At 31.7% G+C, this 23,774-nt stretch overlaps 2 protein-coding genes across 6 annotated transcripts; one reads left to right on the plus strand and one right to left on the minus strand.

Annotated features, from left to right (window-relative positions):
- On the plus strand, window positions 9,705–12,731 carry LOC105172416 (protein DEHYDRATION-INDUCED 19 homolog 3). 2 transcript variants are annotated; one of them, XM_011093825.2, is made up of 5 exons: window positions 9,705–10,061; window positions 10,573–10,715; window positions 11,256–11,333; window positions 11,694–11,944; window positions 12,195–12,731. In XM_011093825.2, the coding sequence occupies exons 1-5, from the start codon at window positions 9,986–9,988 to the stop codon at window positions 12,301–12,303; spliced, it is 657 nt and encodes a 218-aa protein (XP_011092127.1). In that variant the 5' UTR covers window positions 9,705–9,985; the 3' UTR covers window positions 12,304–12,731. The 2 variants fall into 2 exon arrangements, with proteins under 2 accessions (XP_011092127.1, XP_011092126.1); XM_011093824.2 differs by having other exon boundaries at window positions 9,706–10,061; window positions 10,546–10,715.
- LOC105172417 (chromodomain-helicase-DNA-binding protein 4) lies at window positions 15,169–19,543 on the minus strand. 4 transcript variants are annotated; one of them, XM_020697307.1, is made up of 5 exons: window positions 19,396–19,543; window positions 19,034–19,082; window positions 17,098–18,444; window positions 16,011–16,989; window positions 15,169–15,749 (listed from the first exon to the last, which is right to left on the minus strand). In XM_020697307.1, exons 3-5 carry the CDS (start codon window positions 18,442–18,444, stop codon window positions 15,499–15,501), a joined length of 2,577 nt encoding a protein of 858 aa, XP_020552966.1. In that variant the 5' UTR covers window positions 19,034–19,082; window positions 19,396–19,543; the 3' UTR covers window positions 15,169–15,498. The 4 variants fall into 4 exon arrangements, with proteins under 4 accessions (XP_020552966.1, XP_011092130.1, XP_011092131.1 ...); XM_011093828.2 differs by lacking the exon at window positions 19,034–19,082; XM_011093829.2 differs by lacking the exon at window positions 19,034–19,082 and having other exon boundaries at window positions 17,098–18,447.

Below are 23,774 nucleotides of genomic sequence, written 5' to 3' on the forward strand. Positions count from 1 at the left end.
ATAGGCAATTCCCACATTATATATTTACTTCCTTTTCAGCTTTTCTTTTTTATTTCTAATTTTAATTTTAATGAATTACTTAATTGATTTATTTATTTAATAAATATTGAGAGATAAGTAATATATTTATTTATATACATTAAATAAATATAGGATCAAGATAACTAATAATAAATATATTTGTTGTACTAAATATTAAATATAACAGTAAAATTCATATATATTATATTAAATATTTATTTATAAAAACTTCCTAAATTATTAATTAAGCTAGTTTTTAGATAATGCAAACCAAAATACCGTATTTTAATATCATCTAAAATTAAAATATGATATATTGCCTAATAATTATAATTTACAATGAATTTTGAACACAACATTGTGTTTCAGTGGATGTTGAAATTATAACGATAAAATTCATATGCATTATATTAAATATTTATTTTTTAAAAAATATCAAAATATACTAAATTGTTGACTAAGCTTATTTATAGATAATATAAACTAAAATACTATATTTTAATATCATCTAAAATTAAGTGCTTTTTGTTGCGGTGGATTGAAATTGTAATGATAAAATTTATATGCATTATATTAACTATTTATTTACAAAATATATCAAAACGTACTAAATTATTGATTAAGTTTATTTTTAGATAATATAAACCAAAATGCCATATTTTAATATTATCTGATACTATATGATATATTGATTATTGACTAACATTTTTAATATATTGTATTTTACACAGATGATTATTTAAGTATAACTTTATGGAGGTTGTACATGTGTATGCCACCTCCCTACATCTCAATCCCACCATCCTATACATATTTCACTACAAATCACTTTTCATCTCCTAATTTTTTATTTTATTTTTTACAATCCCTCAATTAAATACTCAAACAAATTGAGTATAATTATTTAATAGTATTTTATTTTTTCTTGAATTTTTTCATATGTTGGAACACAAGAAAATAACATTTTATACGTATTGAAATTTTTATTCTATATTTTGTTTAGCAAAAAATCTTTCTGTTATTTTTATATGCCAAAAAAATCTCTTGTAATTGTAAATGACCCTCACTTGTCCAATTCCATCAGTGTCAATTAACGAAGTTAATTTTTTCCTTAGATCCACGTTATACCCTTCTGACTTAGTGCAATAAAAGGGGGGGGGGGGAGGAATGCCTTTCCCATTTAATGGGAGTTGGGAAAAGAGGGAGAGAAGACAAATTAAGGTTTGGGATTAGGGCACTGTGATTTTGAGATTAATTTTGCAAAATTTTTCTTTGTTTGCACAAGTTTAGTAGTTTTAAATTAAAAATCAAGTGTTATTGACTGTTGCGAAGCTTTTGATTGGAAATATAGATGGGAACATGAAGTCAAAATCAACGGTAATAATGTTATTCGGTTTTCTACCTAATTTCTTTTTAAACTTTTGGTTTTTTTACTGTGCGAGAAGCAATCTAATGGTGCTCTTTTTTTGTTTGTATTTGGAGGAAACCAACACAAAGCAAGGGACTTTGTTTTTACCTTTGAAAGAGCTGCTGAGACAACAACTTGTTTTGAGGCAAATAACAGTGTGAAAAGGTACGTATTCCTATATTTTTTACTGAATATTTATTGAAAATTTAGATTGAACGTTTGGAACATGAATTCTTCCACTATTGGTCCCCACAAACTCCATTTGCCTAAAAAGTTGTTATTTGGTTTCTAAGTAATGTATTTTATATTTTTTTGTTGTCTTCATTTTTATTTAAATATCTAATGTATGTTCTGTTGTATTTATTTTTATTTAAATATTTGATAGTTGTATGCTCTTTTGGTCCCCACACCCTTTAATTAACAATTTTTGTCTTGGTAGTTGTCAGCAAAGTATGAAAAGTTGTTGCATTTATTTTTATTTAATTAACAGTTGTCAGCAAAGTATGATAGTGTATGTTTGTCTTGGTATGGGGTTGTGTACAATGTCTCTTTATATTTTTTGTGCCCACTTGTATGGATTGGTTACTGAGCTTTTTATTTGTGTATTAATTAATTACAGGATGGTGTTGGCTGACTATGCTGATTTTGATATATGGCTTAGTGGTGTTATTAAATGGGTGCCTATAATTAGATATGTAGGTGGTAGTAGAGTAGGGTTTCCAATGTGGATAAGGAGAGATTGTATTATGGGGACTTACTAGAATTGTATGCTGAGGCAGGAGATAAGTGGCTAAATGTAATTGTTTATTATTACTTACATGGACACACTTTAGATAATGGACTTAGGATGTTGAATGAGAATGAGGAAAATGTGGATAAAGAAAGATTGTATTATGGGGACTTACTAGAAATGTATGCTAAGGCAGAAGATAAGTGGCTAAATGTAGTTGTTTATTCTTACTTACATAGACACACTTTAGATAATGGACTTAGGATGTTGAATGAGAATGAGGGTATTGGAGAACTGTTGAGGGATTATAAAGGGTTGAGCGTAATTCCCATCTATTTTGAAGAAAAACAGGGCCCACTAGTAGTTATTGATACTCAAGGTAATATCATTTCTACATAAGAACAAATTTCTTACTCCTTTTTCATGATGAGTTTGAGCCCCTAAACCCTGATGCTGAAATTAACGCCCCCATTCTTGATGAAACCATAAATGCCCCTAGTTCGACTTTGATACTTCTGAACATACAAATAACACAGACTCCCTACACAATTCTGAATCTATACACTATCATGATAATACTTCACCATTGTTTGAGGGTGTACAAACTAATACAAGTGAAGAGGTTCAGAGGGAACATGGAGTTGATGGAGGTGAAGGGAAACATATTGGTGGTGAAGAGGATGAGGGTGTGAAAAAATAAAATGGCAAATTATCTTATATCTAATTCATTGATAGGAGGTAATTTGCTTATTTTTTGAAGCATAGAGGTAATTTGCTAATTCTTATTTCATAGGAGTATTTGCTCATTTCATATATTATAAAAGTAAATTGCATTTAACCCATCTTTACATGAAGAATAGGCAAACGGGAGATGAGGTTGCAAGGGGAATGGCGTGCAACTGTAGGACGGAGGGAGGACAATGGTGAAAAGGAGGTGAACAACGGCAACAATGTGTGGAGAAGAGGCGATGGTGGTGCGCGAAGAAAGAATCAGATGGTCGTGGTTGGCGTGGTGGTTATGGTGTTGCTCGAAGGGATGGGATGGTGGTAGTGGTGGATTGTGCGATGGAAACGCCAAATTTGGGTGGCGGTGTGGGTATTGGAGGAGGTAGGGGGAAGCGTTGATCGCGCATGAATGGAGGTGTGGTGGGTAGCTGAAGGCCACACTTGGGTTGGAAGAAGGCAGAAAGAATATGATCTCCTGTGAGACGTGAAATGAGAAAAAATCTCTATAAAAAAAAATTAATGAATTACCCCTATGCGTTTCGAAAAAAAATGAAGTAAATTACACCCTTATCAATGGTTACATAGGGGCAATTTGCTTTATTTTTCAAAAATATGGGATAATTTACTATTTTTGTTTTCACATGAGTTTTTTTTACTTGTTTCTCATATTACTGAGGAGTGGATTGCGTTGTTTCCTATCAATATGTGATGAAATTCGTACATGAATAATATTCATACAACAAAAAAGTTCATCCAATTTATGATTTCTAGTAATATTTTAAAGAATTCAATATCAAATGACTTAATCTTTAATTAATAGTAATAATATGGCATAACATATAATATAATTTGAAAGTTGTACATCAAAATTTCAAAAAAAATCAACATGTTATGTAAGTCAAAATATCAAATAATTCAATTCTATCTTTTCCAATTGACAATCAAATGATTTGCAAGTTTGACTTTCCCTTAGACAAATTGGTGGATTGTGTACATGTTTACAAGATGGTAAGGTTGAACATTTAATTAATAATCTAAAACTTGATCACAATAAAAGTTAATTGAATCCAAAATTTGGTCTAAATTCAATACTAGCTTTAGTATTTTCCTACTATCACAACATAATATGGTGCTAAGTGCAAGGAGTAACCAATCACATCCAAATATATGGAATAAATTATTAATTAAAAGTTCAAATAAATTAAATTTCAAAATTAAGTCTATATCGAATTTCGGCCTTATAAATTTGGGAATTGATGTATTTCAAATGAAATACGAAATTATTTCTTTATTTTATAGGTTGATTTGATCATTTTAATATGACCTATTAGGAAAAGCGTCCATTAAAAGGTCAGTGAAAAAAAAAGGCAAATACTAATGATTTTGTAACTTTAAATCACATCTTGTGATTAGGAAAATAATGAAAATTAAGTTATGGATGACCAATCAAATTACGCCTTCGTCAAACAATCATGGCTGGTTTTTCATCCCACAATCATAAATAGGGGTAATTTTTCAATAATTCCACACAGGTCAAGTTAGACAAGAAGATAATAAGTCGTCTCAGGCAATGTTAACAAGTCAAGTTAGACAGCCAGTCAAGATGTACACACAACCGATTAATTAGACAAAAACCAACAAGTTAAGCCAGACAACAAGCAAGAAGGCCGACAACAAGTCAAGTATAGACCACAACAAATCAAATCTAAAGCTCCCAAATACGAAGCTTTCAGTCATGACGAAGTGTTGCAACTGCAAATGTTTCTACACCTTCTTTGGTGTCAAACCTATCAAGGCTTGATACCAAAATTTACGATAGATTGTGAAGTTTGGAGAAGATTGCATCCAATTCAAGGACGAGGTTCCAACACTTGAATCGTAATTCAAAGAGAATAATCAGGGGAATACTCTTTATTAAGATTCTTTTAAGAGATTACATCCTTCTTCTTAAACTTATTAAATTATTTATCCATACTTTTCAGTCCTATATTACTTTCAGCACATACAAAATCTTTTGAACTATTACATTGGAGAATAATCGAAAATTTATTAGTAGCCGATCCTTGGAATTTTCAAGGAGAAACTCTTAATTCATGTTTTTCTGTTTTGCCAATCAAGGTACTTCTTGAAGTACTTTGGGTCGGTACTGACTGCAGACATATAAAGACCGTCGGACCTTGCTTCCCAATAACAAAAACCAGTGTAGCATCTAGATCTCCATTCTGAATTAAAAGAGTCAAAAGCTCTTTCCTTCGAACCCCACCAAAAATGGCAGAAGAACAAAGTGTTGTAGAAGAAGTTGTCGCAAAAGTTCCAATGAAAATCTTGTTGAAAAGTAAGTGTGTGAAATCCAAGATCGTCGTTTTTGGATGCACAACGCAACTCCAACTTGTCGGAATTTGGAGGAAGCTTGTTAATTATGTGCACCTCAAATCTGTCTGTGAAAATGCATGTTCTTTTTTCTAGTGCAAGTGCTCGGAATTGGTTAGACCACATGAAAAGAAATAAAAGAGGGATGATAACTATGGTATGTCTCATTTCATTTGAAAAAATTGCCAGTTTTTGTCATGAACTCTGTGTTTTATGGATGATATAAGGAATTAATGATTATTGTATATATATATATGATGTATATATATATATAATTATTTAATTTTGACCAAATAGTGAATTCTTACAATTTTGAATTTTTTAATTATAAAAATATTTTAATTATTTGGTAAAAATTAATTATGACAAGCATTAATGGCAATGTTAATAGTTTTTAATTTATTTAGCCTCTTTGAAACTACGATTAATGACGAGCAGTGTGATATATTTTCTAAATAAAGGAGAATGAACACTCTCTTCTATTTTTTTTCCCTTTTAGTTCTTAGTTTTAAAGCTTAAAAAATATATTTTTTTTTTTACAAAAATTAAAATCTTTCTGTGACCCAATTTTTTTAACTTTTAGAAATTTGAATTTTTTTAATTATAGTAAAAATTCCTATTGCTTTCTTTAAAATTTTTAAAATTTCAGAATTTATAGAATTTTGAATTTTCTTATTTCTAATCCTATTTTTTTTAAAGCTTTATTTATAATCCTATTAGTTGCTTTAAAATTGGTAGGTTATATGTTTATTTACGAATTCATTCTAATACCATATATTTGGATATTCATATGAAAAAATTTTCTTTCCTTGATTTTGAATTTTTTTTGTTATAAATTATTTTATCTAATGAGTTAATAAAATATACGATAAATGTGTTAATTATAAATTTTTTTATTTAATTTATGTGATAGTATGTATTTTTTATGGGAAAAAAAGATATCTTACTCTTTTTTTATTTTTCAAATTCTAAATTTGATAAGTATCTATTAATATGTTTTTATTATATTAATTAGGTTTATGTCTTATATATATATATATATATATATCAATTTCTAAATTATGGTTGTTAAGAATGTACATTGCTTATAAAATATAACTATAATATAAACTTCAACCTTTTGTTGTAATTCAAGTTTATATTTTTCAATTTTAACAATGTTTCCCATTTTACATAGTGTTGCACATTTGTTATGTATGTGCAAATTTTTTTAAGAATTTTGAAATAAAATATTTTTTATAAATTTATTATTTAGTTTTATAAATTTAAAAATCACCTAAATATATAAGATAAAGATGCATGAGGGAAAAAAAAAAAACTTCCAAAGGATAGTTATAAAAGATCATGAAGAGTGGGAAGTTAAAAATGATTAGTTTTTTGATAAAAATGACAAACTAGAAATATTTATTTTTTTGGTGTAATGATAAATTTTATTAATAAAAATAGGATACAAGATACAACAAACATATGTCGTTATTGACCCTCAAGGCCAAGCAAATAACCTATATAGGCCAAACAACTGAATCGACTGAGACGATTCATTATTATCAGTATGCATTCTAACTTGCTTTAACACAATTAAGACCCCTTGTGTCAGAGAGTGATAAGTGTCTGCTGGACTCGTCTCATATTCCACACTTTCTAGATGTGGTACATCAAAAAAGCAACTATGGCTTGAAAAACAGCATGAATATGATGCTTACCTCGCCACCTTTTTGCAGCCCACTGCACTCTTTGCTCCCAGTCCTTGGGAAGCCAAATAAAGCTCACCTTTCTCCTAAAAAGTGCAACACAATCTTGCTAAAAATAGATGGCTACGGCACTCTAGCACGTCAAGATCACAAACGATACATGCTCTATGTTTTAAAAACTCAATTAATAGATGATCGGAAAGGATTTGTTTAACTTACAGTAATATGTGTAAGTATGGATTTATATTCAATTTTTTTGTTAATATCATAAATTGACTAAATAGCATAAATCCCCCCTATGTTTTAAAAATTTAGACTAAAAATTCCTCGTGTTTAAAAAATAAGCGAAACACCCCCCTCTATTTTATTAAACGTAACTTACTTGTCCGTCTCTATTAAATTGACTTAACGATGTTAATTTTTTATATATAACTGTTATGCCTTTTTATTATATCTTATTTCTTATTTTAATGACCGTTGGATCTTTTTTTATCATATAATGATCATCAGATCTAATCAATTAAACTCAACTATTAAATTTTAAGAAAAATATGAAATATGAATTCTACAAATTATTTAATTTATATTATATATAAATAATTAAAAATTATAAAAAAAATCATTGTTATATATATAAAAATAAAAATCCCTACTCCCACCCCTATGTCACACCCTGCCCCTGCCATTCTCGCAAATGGCGGGACGGTAATGGGGGTGACGTTGGCGACGTCGCCTAAATCAAATTTGGGCACTGACAACATCACAAAAATAAAAGAAAGCGAAATTATATAAAACTCTCGTGTGTTCTGAAAATTCAACAACTCCCCTTCCCCTCAATTTAGAAATAGGCAAAACATACCCCTATGTTTAATAAGTTGAACTCACTCTCCATTTTTTTGGCTGAGGTGTAACGGCTTTAAATTTTATCAGCGTCTGAGTTATACCTTTATATTGACTTGCTTATATTATTTATAAATATTAGAAATTATAAAAAAGTAAATTATTATATTTATATATTTTTTTTAAAAAAAAGAAAATCTTACTCCCACCCTCCCCCTACCCTCACCCCTCGCCTCTAGCTCTAAAGAAAAAGGAAAGAGGACGATGGGCAACGACAACGGTCATCGCCCCCAATTAAAAAAATAATAATTTTTTAAAGGATTAAATATAGTTAATATTCCTAAAGTATCCACCTTACATCAATTACCTCCATAAAGTATTAAAACTTTCAAAAAAACCTTCCTAATATTTACTTTTTAAATTTGAAAAGTTCATTGTACCCTTACAAAAATTGCTTAGAGTCCAAAAAAAAAATAAGAAATTTTTAAAATGCCAAAATCACCATTTGTCTAATTCTAGTTTCACTTGTTCATCGAGCTCTTTTTATTTTATAATCCCTAAATACTTGTGGCTCATTTTATTTTAATTTTATTGATTTATCAAACCAAGTTAAAAATAAATTTATATACGCATAAAATTACCACATATATAATTATTATATATATAAATATATATTATAAGAAGATATTGATTCTATATTCTTTTTATTAGTTCACCAACCCCTTTGATTTTATTAATTTTATATTTGTTTAAGTAAATATATATATATATATATGCATGTATAAATTTATTTCTAGTTTGATTTTACAAGTAAGTGAAACTAAAATAAAACGAGTTTCAAATATTTTAAAATTACAAAAATAAAAGGAACTTGATAACTAAGTGAAACTTCGAGAAAGGGTGATTTTGGCATTTTAATTTTTTTTTCTAATTATAGTTTCACTTGTTTATCATGCTCTTTTTATTTTCGTAAACCTAAAATACTTGGAGTTCATTTTATTTTAATTTTATTTACTTGTAAAAATAAATTAAAAAAAATTTATACATGCATAAATCTATATATATATTTACTTAAACAAATACACAATTAGTAAAATCAAAAGAGCTTATGAACTAATTAAAAATATAGAATTAATATATATATATATATATTTATATATGTGTATATGATAATTATATAAATGAGGTAATTTTAAAAATCTCTTTACATTTTTTACAAAGTAAATTTTTTTAAAGGTAAAATATACTTTTCAAACATAAAAAGTGAAGGTTAGGATTTTTTTTTTAAGGTTTTAATATTTTAGAGAGTAATTCATGTGGGGTGGATATTTCATGGGTGATAACTGTATTTAATTTTTTTTAGATTAACTTAATTATATTCATTAAATATATATTTTAGTTAATTGAGAATAATTTTAGATAATTATAATAATCATTAGATATTTAATTAATAATTTTGTCTGCAGTAGATATATAAATTAGATTTCTTTTTTATTTTAAATACATATAATACTAATATAAGTATAAATATTATTATAGAAAATAATATAATTAATAAAAATATTTAAACTAAATAATAATTTAAATTAGTTTATAATTTACAATTATTATGATTGCTTAACATTTATATTAAGTTAGATATCTAAGTTTGAAAAATAAAATTTAGTATATTAATTTTGTAGTGTAATTTTCTTTGGTATTTTAATATTTAATATAATATATTTAAAAATAAAATTATTTATATTTTTCAGAGAGATGAAATGCCAAAAAAAAAAAAGAAAAAAGATCCTTGGAAAGATAAGAAAGACAAATTTTGATTATAAATATATTTATTTATCTGATAAAAACAAATGTGTAAGGATATTTAGATGTAATAACAAAGCCAGATTCGGTGTAATTGTGCCAAAAAAAGAAAACAAAAGATAATAAACTATAAAAGGAGTGTGTGGAACTCGGCTGTGTCTTCCCCTCCGGTGGATTTTCGTTTCTCCCTGCTAAGCCCAACCCTCTTCCTTTCTCTCTCTTTTTTCTTCAGACCATCATCATAATCTCATTTACACCTCACCAAAATTCAAAATTCCAGGAGAATTTTCGGAAGTACATCGAGTTGATTAGTTTAATACCGCTCTGACCAAGAAAAGGAGCTCGGATTTCTTAATCATTTTATTGTTTTTGAATTTGAATTTTAAAGGGAAACCCATGGATGCTAATTCTTGGGCCGCTCGTCTGTCTTCTACCTCCAAGCGTTATCAATCAGCTCTTCAATCTCGATCTGGTAAACACCTCGTATGAAAACTTTTTATTTTGTAATTCTCACATGGGCTTCCTTTTAGTTGTTGAATTTGTTTGGTTTTTTACTGAAGAGTGCATTTGTTTATTTATACGTGCCATGTATATAAAGAAATGAATTTTTTATCCGGGGTTTGCTAAATTCACAAATAAATGTAGAGTTTCTTAAAGATAATGATATCGGGGTAGAGTTTTGGCAGTAAATGCATCTCGCCGTCGTGTTTGGTTTCGTGGGTGTGTGTATGTGGGCATTGCATATCATATAAATGACGGGGTTTTTCTGGGGCTTGTCAAACTTTGCCGGTAAATGTATGCAAAAGATTTACTTGAAATGATTTACCAGTGTGTGGCTGTTCTTATCAACACTAAAGGTTGAATGATATTAGGAGTTCGCTAAAATTGGAAACTTATTGTGTACTTATGTCTAGCATTGGATTTCTTATGTTTTCTGCATGTGGATTTTCTTGTAGGAATGAAATGGGATGGTTTTGATGCAGAAATGTTGATGGGGTTTGAGGAAATTGACGTGGATCATGATATAAGGGAGGAGTATCCTTGCCCTTTCTGTTCGGAATACTTTGACATTGTGGGACTCTGTTGCCACATCGACGATGAGCATCCTGTAGGCGCGAATAATGGGGTAAAGTTGCATTTGTCCTCTCAAATTTGTACAAATAATGGTGAATATTTTAAGGGGTAACTCTGGGAGGTATTTGAGTTACTACATCATGTAGCTAAGACTTAACTTGGTAGATGATCATTGATAACACTCTTGGATAGCTGAACAAATTTGGGAAATCTTGTTACATTATATACAGAGATGTTACTGACTTTGGCATTGTCATGGGCTTAAACTTTTCTTCGTCCTGTTTGTTATGAACGAATAAAGGGAGAGAGCCGACTTACTTCTAAGTTTAGTAACTCTATCAGACTTTGCTTTCTTCTGTTTGTTGAGAGAAATTACCAAAAATATATGGAGTAATTATCTTTTTGACTGATTTATTGAGGGAAAAAAGATTCTATGTTGCTATCAGGAAGATTGTTTTTCCTCCATCTCCAGTGAAAGATTTTTCTTCTAAGATCTTGGTTCATGTTTAGTTTCTTTGATTGGAACATATAATAGTTGATAATTGTTTGAATGTTTTTTGCTAGATATTAACATGGGCGTTATTGTTTTCAGGTATGTCCAGTTTGTGGGATGAGGGTCGGTGTTGACATGGTAGCACATATAACCTTGCAACACGGGAGTGTCTTTAAGATATCCTTTTTCTCTTAGTTTGCATTCTCTTCTAGTTTGTATTTTTCTCGAACTCCTTGCAGATATTGGTCATTTAATTTCTTTTTGCTTTCAGAATTTTGATTTTCAAAATGTTGTGTTTTTTAACTTATTATTAATATTGTCATTTACGTGAATCAGCAGCCTGTAACAACAGATGTTGAAAAAAAAAAAGTGTATTGATTCTAAGCTCTTTCGATGATTCTTAAAATTAGCCCTGGGTGGAGCAACTTAAGATCAACTGGTTTTTTCCTTAGATATCTTTATTCCTAGTGTATAGCATTACATAATAGACAGTTAAGAAGTTAATCAAGTATCTTGAGTTCCTCGACTAGAAATTACGTGCAGCGCAAGAGGAGATCAAGAAAATCTGGTTCACAATCAACACTTTCTTTTTTGAGGAGGGAACTTAGAGAAGGGAATTTAAGGTCTCTTTTTGGAGGGTCTTCATGCATAGACTCTTCAAGCAATGCAGCCCCAGACCCGCTGTTGTCATCGTTTATTTTGCCGATGGTTGAAGATTATGAAACCGTTCCATCACAATCTTCAGCTGAGTTAGTCAAGAAAAGCACAACTGATAGCATTTCAGAAAGGTAATAGCATGCTTCAAATTTTGTCAGATTTTCTTCTTGTCATATTGGTTTATCACATGCAGATGTCCAGCAGTTGGAAGTCGCCCTTGATAATTCCATCATAAGTAGATAGAATAATTGCATAGCTAAAGCATCGATACTTCTGCGAGCTGGTGAAGTATATGAATGACCTTAAGATTATAGAGTCCGCTGGTGTTAAAAGCGCTCTTACACGCTTAACCGGCTGCTAATCTCTGAATCCCTTTTGCAGGAAAATCCAACAACCTCCCATGTCAATCAAAGATCAAGAGGAGAAGGCCAAGAGATGCGACTTTGTTCAAGCATTGCTGTTGTCAACAGTATTGGACGTCAACTTATGATATATGGCCCGGTCATGCTGCTAGAATTATTTAGAGTTGGCGAAAACTGCAACATCGAGGCTCATCCAAGCGTCTATGCCCGATTATCACCGAGAGGTGAAATAAGGTGTAGTAATAAAATGTAATTTATGTTATGTGTAGAATTATGGTAGGTTGAAGCAAACTGATTCATTTCCCTTGGATTTGGATCCATGCTTGGACAAAAAAATATGATAAAATGATTCCATTACCTCATGATTCGAATGTTTACCGACAAGTCCGTGCGTAAATACATAGAACAGTGGTCAATGGGGGATATAGCATGTTGCGTTCTGGCATGCGAAATGAGGATGATGATGGTAGTTTTGCATGAAATATATGTATATTGGTTCATGTTATGCTATTCAAGTGTGGTGTGAACTATTAGATCATATGTGATGGTTTGGATATTTTGTTTTAGGGTAAATTATATTTTTTTGTTTTTGTGTCAAGTTATCATCTCAATTTTTTAAAATTTGCACTTTGTCATATATGACTCTTTTTTTGTTGATTTTTCTATAGGAAAAACATCACATTTTATATATATATATATATGAAAAATATCACATCACATAACCTTTAATATCACATGTGTAATGCTTGTGATGTTTTTTTTTGACAAAAAGGTTGGTTGAAAAATAGTTATAAATGACAAAATGTAAAATTTTGTAAAGTTGAGATAGTAAGTTGATACAAAAAAAGGTTTAGATATCAAAAGTTAAAAATAGTTATAGTTCGAATGACAAAATATAATTATCCCTTAGTTTTATAATATTATCATATCCGAATTTATATTTCTCTAATGATTTAAATGTTCACTCAGTAGTGCATAATGGGGTGGGGGGGGGGGGGGGGGAAGAGATCTCGAAATGTTGTATGATTGGAACATTTAAGAAAGGTGATTAAATTAGATCTAGTCTACTAAAATAGTATAGCTGTATTCCGCACCCTTAAAATTTAGGGATATTTACAATGAATTTTGGTGTAATTATACGTAAGCTTTGTTTGGTTTTGTGTTTTCGCATTTCTCAAAATAAAATAAAACATACTCAATGTTTGTTTTTGTGTTTTTACACTTTATCTATATGTTTTTTTATTTTCAACTTTCTACATATAATATATATATACACACTTATATATAATATAAAAGAGACATAATTTGACAATAAATAGTAATTTTTGTCTCCAAAAAATACAACATTAGACATATAATATTTATATATATACATATTTATATATAAAAATATATGTAAGAAAGATTTGAGTCATTTGACAATGAACAGTAATTTTTGTCTCCCAAATCCCAACATCAAACCTACACCACTTATTTTAAAATATTTTAAATTATCTCAAAACACTAATCCAAACATATTATCTATTTTTAACACACACTTATTTATTTCTTTTTTTTTTCTCTCTATATCCAAAACATAAAACACACTCAAACCACAAATCCAAACACTACGGTAGATTTCTGATATTAGTATTTTTTCTCAATCTGTTTTCCTCTACCAAACAAGTAAAAATATTATTCTTCTAATCATACCAAATAATTTGAAAGAAAACTGTTATTCTTTTCCTCCGCTTATTACTTTCCCTCTTTTTGTCAATCCAACGAACCCTACGAGAGATAGTTGTAATTTACTCTCACTACTTATACTTCATAAATAATGCACCAATTAAGATACGCCTTTAAGAACCAAGAAATGAAACAATTACAAGAACAAAATGAGACCTAAATCGTGTTCTTTTCTTTCTTTCTTTTTTTTCTGAATTGAGCAACCAACGAGATTAAAACAAAATGATGAAATACATTTTTGTGATATCCCATTTTTGTGCTTGGAAATGATCTGTTTAGTAAAAATGTGAACAAATCTTTTATCACATTTTTAGGGTACTTTCTTCTCTTAAAATTTGGTGTAATTACACAAAGATTTTATATAATTTGGCAAATTATATCTGGCATCTCAAATGTATTCATAACGATATTTATTTGACCTATAATAAGTTAGAATAAGTCAATCAAGGGTTACTATAGATTTTTCTTTTATCTTTTTTTTTTTAAATTTCAACAAATTTGAGGAACTTTAATCAACGAAAAACTTATTTGTTACACGGAAGCAAATATCAAGAACGTTAAATGTAATTTTCCAAACAACAGAAGGTCTACGTGTGTACACTAAACCTCAAGGGAGAGAAGTATAGTTATCCCCACATTTTTATTTTCACATGGGATTAACAAGTTTTAATGATTGAACAATCACTTATTATTGCACCTGATTCACTATAAAATGATTGAACAATAAGGAAAAGATAATTAAACGACAAGGAAATATTTGATAATCACTATTAATAGGATAAAATGAGGTTAGGCCAAAATACACCAATTTTTTATAAAATTATGTTATAACTTCTGAGACTATAGTTAAAATTACAACTGTATATCTTATATAAATGCAATACTTACATAAACAACCCCTAAAAAATATTACACTAAACATCCTCAAGGGATGTAGGGTGTATTCGTATAAATTAGTCTAATCTCAAAATCTGCCAATGTAACTTCTCTAATTCTCTTTTTTGAAAAATCAAACACTTATAAAAAGGATTTCAAACGACTGTATATCCAAAAAAAAATTAAAATCCATCAACATCTTCATTGGAAATTCTTTCTGAGATGAAATTATGCAAACAAAATCAGAGAATTTGTTATTAAAAATTTAACGATTCTTCATATTCAAATCCGTTTATCCAAAATACCAATCAATTATTTTGTGCCAGACAACCAGAAAAGATGAACAATATTAAAAAGTATCAATGTTTGTTTTCTTGGTTTTTCCTATAGTACACAATTCATAAATTGATGCTGATCTGATCTTAGAAATATTTTGAAAAAAATCAACATTTCATGCCGCTTCTTAGCTACTCCATTTCCCAACATAATCCTTTAAAGTCAAGGAGTTGTTGGCAAAAAATGCATAACTCAATAACATGAAAAAGGTGTGTACATAACACTAACCTGTCCGTGTAAACATCTATCAGAAGTGGCAGTAACCAGCTGAGAGCTACTTCTTCTGGTCTGCTTCTCTGCTAAAAAGAAACAAGAAACTCCTACCCTAACAAAAGGACTCGGCCTCAGCCGACTGAAGTTCAACTTCCGCTCACTGCAAAGAGAGCCTAATCTGAGGACAAGAGGGGAACCCGGGTGGACATTATTTCCATCACGATGTTCCTGACGAACCAGTCAAAACAAGATGAGCATTGACCTGCAATTGGACGCATCTGCCTACTGGCTGATCTGTCAAAATGGTCGCAGATCAGTGGTCGTGTTTGTACTGGGTGTACTTCGTTCCACCGGTGCTCAAGTCCAAATGCAGCTAAAATTGTGTGCGTAGAGGTCCTTGCAATGTGCTTGAAGGTAACATAACCTGCACCAACATGGTTGGCCATGCTAAGTCCATCAGAGTATTAAAACCGGATTCTTATAGGAAAATCATTTGAGTAGCAATGAAATAGCTAGATGCCACCCAAAGTGATGGAAACATCAGAATAACCCCACCCTCCATCAGACCCCCTCAAAATTTCTTCGTGTTCAATAAAAAACAAAAAGCACCCAGAGATATTACATGAACTTATTGAGGGACTAGCTTGCATATGCAGCAGATGTTTAACAAGTTAACTTCACATACCTAAGTCTGAATTTCGAGACAGGCTTTTTAAATTACACCTAACCATGGATTGCACTTGTTCCTTCTCCAAAGAAGAGAGGCTCACCTCCCTAAATGGATATGGCGATCTGCTAGCATCCACCCCAGTGTTTGACATACTATTGCAAGGACGGAGTTGATGCTGAGTGAAACCCTGATCAATCCTCGAATTGGTCCCAGAAATTTCAGAATGTGATAATTCACCACCAGAGCGATCAGTAGATGTAGATGCAGATGCTTGATGGTGAATTACTTGCTCCCTCAAACTGGTTAATCCTGGAGAAAGGGCATCCCTACCATACCAAGAAGGTGTGGTATAGTTTCCTAATTTTTCCTGGTGACATATATTTTGTGGCGTCACCCATACAGGAACAGCATGCTGAGGTACTACAAACCCACCACGCCAAATTTGAGCACCAAAAAGACTAATCCCTGGCGCTGGGGCTATACTACTACTGTCCAATTGTCTAGTCCTGTTATTAAGAAGTTGATGAATCTGCCGCTGTATTCTTCTTCTTTCATATAGAGTAAATGCCCCTGACCTGGAACCAGGAGAAGCAGCTTGAACATCTCCAATAGAACTTCTAGGAGATGGAGAGTAGCCAGTTGCTTGGGTCAATGGAGTTTCAGGTACATACAACTCATTGAGATCAAAAGTTTCCCGAACAGTGCCCGTAGGTAATGAACCAACGGACAGATTGCTATTTGCTCCGTGATCAGGAATGGGATTTAGAGGTTGTGCATTCGAGGATGCAAGTATAGTTGGCCTACAGCTATCACAGTACCAATTCCCTTCGGGTACTTCACGTCCTAGACCAACACAATAAGTGTGTGCAGGTGAATCACAGAGATCACAAAGAAGCATAAGCGCATCATCCCCACCTTGATGACATTCCATACAAAGAACATTCTCGTATGGATCAAGATAGCCCCTCAGCTCTTCCTCAGATGGCTGATAAACCTGTAAAAAGAACAGTATTACATTAGTTATGGAAGAAGAAAACTTTGAAGACACAACTACAAAATGACAGTTTTTTCTCGCTTCAGAATGAAGGTTTTATCCCAATACCTGATCACGCTCAGAAACTGGAATAACTGCATGCCTTAAATCATGTCCACCGTCAGCTCTTGAAGTCCTGGTGATGGTTGCAAACCTTTGCTTGCAGAGAGGGCAACGAGATTCCACCTTTGACCACTCCATGATGCAAGCAAAACAAAAGTAATGACTGCAACAATTTAATATTCCCCTGACTGTTCTCTTCCCCTCTTCGGATAGACAAACACCACAAACCCTCTTCCCTACCTCAATCTTTACATCCACCGTCTTTTCCTTGCCCTTTCTTCCTTGGCATTTTCTTTGTGAAGGCACTGTGTGTTCCTCTTCAATCACCTTCAAAGAACTTGAACTCCGTATACTAGTTGCTAACCCTCCACAAAAATCACTAGCTTCTCTAACCTGTTCTCTTTCTTCTTCAGACATGGTGTACTCATAATCAGATGATCCTGAACTCACGAAATCTGAATCAGAATTCACACTTGATTTCCTCCTTCCCCTACCCATTCCAGTGACTTTTTTCTTTTTTGATACGACATGGTTCTCATCTTTGAGCTCCTTATCGTGATACCTATTTTTTCTCCTCGAAACTTGTTCCTTTTTTGGTTTCTTTCTGTTGGTCCTCTTCAAAGCCTCAACACTCCTCTTCCTCTGTTTTCCATTGGCAATCTGAGTGCCTTGCACCCTCAACCTGCCGACCTTATTCTTCTTCATTACAAGTAAGTCTTCGTCATCTTCTACACCATCAACTTCATCTGGTATAAATTCCTCCTCCTCCTCATCATCAGAATCATCATCATCTTTCTTTTCTTCTCGATACGAAACTTTAGCTTTCTTTCTTGGCCCTGCATTACAACCATCCACATATTTTCTGTTAGTTGATGCCTGAGTTCTCTTTCTCGTTTTTGCATCACCAAAATCATCCTTTTCTTGTCTATACAAACCCCCAATATCATCATCTTCCTTCTTGTGAGATAGCTTACTCTTCTTCTTTTGCTTAGTGCCGGCAAAATCATCTTCAGAAAAATCCTCCCCTTCCTCACTATGATCTGCCTTTTTCTTTCTTGGTTTAACAATCCCATTATTCTTCTTCCCTTGAAAACCATTTCGCCCTCCAGGTCTTCCAACCTTTTTAATCTTCCTTTTGACCCAAACTTCCTCTTCTTCCTCCTCCTCCTCAAATTCTCCTAAACTCTCTTCTGTTTCATCATCAGCAAAAGAAGAACAGGACTCGTCTTCTGACTCATCAAACTCATCTTCAGTCACCATATAGTCTTCATCTGACTCATCCGAACACTTCTTCTCCAATCGGACTTTATTCCGGGTCGTCCTCTTTGACGCCATGTTGCCTCCTCTAGCCATCTGCTGTTGCACCAAGAATTCAAAAGAAATTATTAGAAATGAAAGCATATAACAAAAAATCAGTTGCAACTCACAAAATAAACCATATGAAGTCAAATCAAGGCATAAACAACAAGAATCCACATTTCGTTTCTTTCTTTTCTGAGCTCTCTACATATACATCCAAATTGCCAAAAATTTACTCATTTCTGATTTAAGCCTTTGTAATTGCACAATTAGCAAGACCAAAGAAACAACCGAATTACTCATTTCCATATCAATTACAGCACAAGATGGTATCCAGTTGATGTACAATAAATTGCAAGATCAAAACATCCTCATCAGCTAGTCCTTTAAATCCCACGACCCATAAAATTAAGATATGTCGATTAATTTTTCACTTCTGCATTACGCACAATCAAATAAGCTAAATCATAAAAACAAAAAGCAAAATAAGTAAAACCAGCCCAAAAATGTTCATCGCAACTACTTCCTAACTAAACAGAAAAAAGATCCAAAACAACCGCTCATGAATCTGATTCACCTAGAAATGATAATCCAAATAGGAACCTCGGATAAAACAAATGACTCAGAACACTACACTTCAAACCTTAAGCAACAGAGCAAAATCCCTATCAAAATTCAAATAGCAGCACAATCTGAAAATAGCAAAAAGAAAAAAAAGCATGAGTTGACAGAATATATAATTAGTATATAATTAGAATTCTGCTGGCTTTTCACCTCAAATACACAGAGACGACAATAATTCCCATGAAACTCAAGACAAAACCAAGCAGACACACACCTCCAATAACATGACCAAGCAAACATCCAATACAAATCAAACACAAAACTTCAAAAATAAAAAAAAAAAAAAAAAAAAAAAAAAGCAAAAAAAAAAAAAAAAAAAAAAAAAAAGAAAGAAAGCAAGAAAAATGAAGACGCAAGCTTGCGGAGGTTAAAGTTCGGCACCTGCGTGAGGAGAGAAGAAAGCAGAATCAGCAAAACCCAACAATAATTCCTCTTAGAAAATTACTGCTCTCTCTCTCTCTCTCTCTCTCTCTCTCTCAGAAATGATGGCATAACAATGGAGGTAAAATATAGGAGCAAAATACAAATGTATTGTATGACTTGTTTCAATTCTACGCCTATATATATACACACACACATACAAATGTAATGTACGTATGCTTTTGTAAAATGACGACAATGACCCTGGTAGTTGGCATTTGGTGCTCCGTGAAGAGCATTGGTGGAACCCACAGCCTTTGGCTTCACTTCATGGCTTGGGTTTGTACAAGTAATGCCTTGTAGGCAGCACCATGTACTTTAAGAGGTTGTTCCGGTCTGCATTAGGATCGATGGATTTGAATTCGATTAAATAATTTTATATTAGAAGAATTTGAAATTTATTAATATTTAACAAAATATATGAAGTTTTGTTAATGAAATCTAATTCACTTGATAAAAGTTGAGGTAATGGGTTCGAACTTCGTCAACATACGATACGTTATTCTACTGTAATAGTATATGTTGTCTGTTTACTGTAATAGTAAATAGTGTTTATATATAATTTATCTGTTTATTAAGGATGATTGTTGTAGCTGCATCTGTTAGATATAGATATTTGACATAAATGATTGTAATTGATTTATTTCAAATAATAATAGTTCATCGTTTTCACTTAATATTTATATATATATGAAGTCTAAATTTAGAGGTGAAGTATTTGAAATCTTTTGAATTTAGAATTATCTATTCAAAGTTAAAAAATTTGTTACTAGAGATTTTAAATTCATAATTTTAATTCATCAATCCAAAATGTAGTCCGAAAATTTTTTCGAAATTGATCTTGTGGTTGCGTCGCAATCGAATTGCGGATGAAAAAGCTCGAGTTGTTATAAGTTTTAATACCTCATTTCCTTAACAATATGCCTTTTTAAGGACAAATCAGTCTTGAGGCACCAGTCGAATTAGACAAGACCTCGAGAGGTCACGTGTCAGTCTCGAACCCCTCATCTGGGGTTTGGCGATATTGGCACACGTCTTATATTGATTTATAGACGAAAAATTTGAGTGACTTATAAGCTTTAAGGCCTTCTCTCCTATTGAACCACATTTTCAAGGATAAACTCGTGAGATTCCAACAAAATGTACAATACCTCGTCGTATGAGGCTCCGATCGAGTTACATATCCCATAAGAAATATTTAAAAAATTATAAAAAAAATGTAGAGAATGTTCTAAAAGTAAATTGAATATTTGTAAGCCTAAGTATGTTATAAGATATGGGAACTTATAGATTTGAAGTAAACATTGACAAATATCCTTTAAGTAGCTCTATTGGTTGACTTGGATCATTTCTAAATTAATATTTTTTTGTAATTTTTATATTCATTTTGACTCGTCTTAAAATTTTTTACTAGTGGTGAGAACATACTCGATCTGTGTACATATTAAAAATTTTTGTTATATTTTAATTAATTAAATAAAAAATTAATCAAAATTAATATTAAATGTGTATATAAAAATTTATTGAGAAAGTCAACGGTTGGTCTGTGGAACAAATAGATATATCTGAAGGAATTTTAGCACACACACACAGACTACCAACCAATGTAGTTAATATAGAAGTCTCCCCCTCAACAAATGGTACGATGAATTATATTTTCCTCTTGAGGTTAGATCTAGATATACAAATTTATTTTTTAAAACTTGTGCGATGAATGGACATAAAAAATCAAGGTTCAATCATGTCAGGTTCATATAGTTGATCTATAATTGTAAACTAAGGTTCAATTCAATCCCATGAGTAATAACACATAAATCTGAACATATACGTAATTTAGTCTAGTCTCACCCCTTAATATTTTGGGTGTGACAACGTTCGACTTTAACCACTAAAGTACAACAATTGGGGGGGTGTCGCATACTAAGTCCAGTTCAGCCCGACTTATTGCATAATTGATTATAATATTATTGATTATGAGGGAACCGATTATGGAATAACTGATTTGTTAAAAAGAGTGATAATGATATTTGGATTCATGATTTCATAATTGATTATACCGCTATAGACTGTATGTATAGTTCTAAAAAATAAAAATAATTTTTTAAATAAATTATCGAGTAGAGAATGTAGATATAATTATCCCATATAATAAATATAAAGATTGAGAGTGTATTTTTCACACAAATTGAGGAGGGGGCTAAATGGAAGGGGGTAAATAAGTAAATAGAGATGTGAAGCGGTAGGGCAAAAGGAGGATGATGAGTTGAGCGTATACACGCGGCATTGACGAGAGTGAGGCAAGTGGGATTGCAGATTTGGCATGGGTGACGGAAACACGAGTTTACCCATCCGCCATACTGTCCCTCAACTAAAGTTGCTGCTACGTTCGACATTGACAGCGCGTGTGCCCGCCTTTTCTGACTACCAAACTCGTGTTTCTATATTTTATAATTCATGTTGTTCGTAATATTAGGTGTAATTATTGGATGGATAGAGATTAAGACATTAGAATTTAAGTAAATTACATTTTGCCATTGAAATTATATATTTATTTATATTTTGTTATTATTATTTTATCAATTTACCATTTCAATTTGCGAAGTTTGCACTTTGTTATATTTGATGTTTTTTTTATTGAAAAAATTACATGTTGTGTTTATATGAAAAATATAAAATCACATGACCTTAAATATCATATGTGCACTGCATGCGATGGTTTTTCAACCAAAAAAAAAAAAAAAACTTGGTTGAAAGTCATTAATAAATGACAAAGTTTAAAATAATAGTAACTTGATACAAAAGAAAGTTTAGATATCAAAATTAAAAAACAATTATATGAATGACAAAATATAATTAATCGTTAAAATTACAGTTGGGACCAGAAAAAGGGTCGGTGAGAGGAGAAAATTGAAGGGGATGAAAAGTCACTATATTTTGTTAGAATCGGACAATCCAGGGGTTTGATCGGTGACCCGTGTCAATCGATACTGGGTCGCTAAAGTCGGATGGTGCATGCGTTTGTAAGTCTAGACATAAATGTAACATATGTTGAAATTATGCATGGTACAGTGAAAAGTTTAAAAATATTATTAATTGCAAAGAGGGAAATGTTTAAAAGATAAAATTTTAAGTAATTACATATTATATAATATTTAAAGTTAATTTTTATATATTTTATAATAATTTATGAGGTATGTATAACGTCACCGATTCGACCATGATTAGGCTAATGGTTGAATCAGTGATACGTGACTCAGTAAATTTTTTGATTTGATGAACTGTCGGAATTTTAAAACATTGAATTAAAATATGATTGATTATGTGGTTGTTGAATTAAAATAATGTTTACCCCCAAAACAACATTCAACCCAAAAGAGGCCTAGCTTGAATAAATCCTAACAAGGAGTTCCTAAGGCGCTAGGCTCGAGAAGAAATGGCGTTAAGCCCAGGTACCTGCCTGGGGCTTTTCTGAAGAAGTGGGCTGCAACACTGCCCCATTAGCTCCAAAGGAGGGGTAACTCCACGCCCACCTAGTTGCCAGGATGGCTATGCGCACAAGTGGCGAAAGACCATTCATCCATAAGGTGGAAGGACAACCACGTAATCTATGATAGGGATGCAAGCTGATCATTCCATGCAAACCAACCCTCCCCTGAGAATTCGATGCTTATCTTCACTAGAGGACTTATCTATTTAAAAACTCTCAACTAGTATATTACAACCACGTAATTTATGACAGGAATGCAGGCTGAGCATTCCATGCAAACCAACAATCCCCTGAGAATTCCATGCTTATCTCCACTAGAGGACTTATCTAGTTAAGAACTCTCAACCAGTATAAATCCTCGAGTTCCTAGCCAACCGCCTCTAGATTTGAGGAGGCCTATCTGCAGGAGCCATCGACCTGACTCCTAACAAATAACAATTCTTCATCCAATGGGGGACTATGGCTATCAAAGTAAGCATTTTTCCCCTGATTAAGGGCAACACAATTTTGGCACTAGCATTTGCATAAAAGTACTATACTCTCAACGGTCTCTTATCATTTTTGTCAATCATTATAGTTCCATTTCAATTAACTTCATCTTTTCACAATTACTTATTAATTTGAGTGTTTAAGTGCTAATGTATTTTTTGCAAATCTATTTCTCAAGACTTGCAAGAAATTTAGCCCAAAAGACTCCAGTCCAAGACCTATCATACAATATAGGAATTCTTATATCCAATGAGTATAATTTATGCATCAAACACATTTTGTTATAACTTAATCTTGAAAAAATACATTATAAAATATTCTTTCGTAATATCATGATTACAAGTAAATATTTTTTATGAAGTTA

The sequence above is a fragment of the Sesamum indicum genome, linkage group LG10 (assembly GCF_000512975.1).
Source record: "Sesamum indicum cultivar Zhongzhi No. 13 linkage group LG10, S_indicum_v1.0, whole genome shotgun sequence".
Taxonomy (NCBI): Eukaryota; Viridiplantae; Streptophyta; class Magnoliopsida; order Lamiales; family Pedaliaceae; genus Sesamum; species Sesamum indicum.

What these genes read in the sequence shown, in the direction of transcription:
- LOC105172416 (XM_011093824.2), top strand. Translation starts at nt 9,986, where the DNA reads ATGGATGCTAATTCTTGGGCCGCTCGTCTGTCTTCTACCTCCAAGCGT. An exon ending in AGCTCTTCAATCTCGATCTG is followed by an intron (nt 10,062 to 10,545) that starts GTAAACACCTCG and finishes ATTTTCTTGTAG; the next exon opens with GAATGAAATGGGATGGTTTT. An exon ending in ACTGATAGCATTTCAGAAAG is followed by an intron (nt 11,945 to 12,194) that starts GTAATAGCATGC and finishes TCCCTTTTGCAG; the next exon opens with GAAAATCCAACAACCTCCCA.
- LOC105172417 (XM_011093828.2), bottom strand. Translation starts at nt 18,444, where the DNA reads ATGGCTAGAGGAGGCAACATGGCGTCAAAGAGGACGACCCGGAATAAA. An exon ending in CAGTTTCTGAGCGTGATCAG is followed by an intron (nt 16,990 to 17,097) that starts GTATTGGGATAA and finishes TTCTTTTTACAG; the next exon opens with GTTTATCAGCCATCTGAGGA. An exon ending in GTCTCGAAATTCAGACTTAG is followed by an intron (nt 15,750 to 16,010) that starts GTATGTGAAGTT and finishes ATGTTGGTGCAG; the next exon opens with GTTATGTTACCTTCAAGCAC.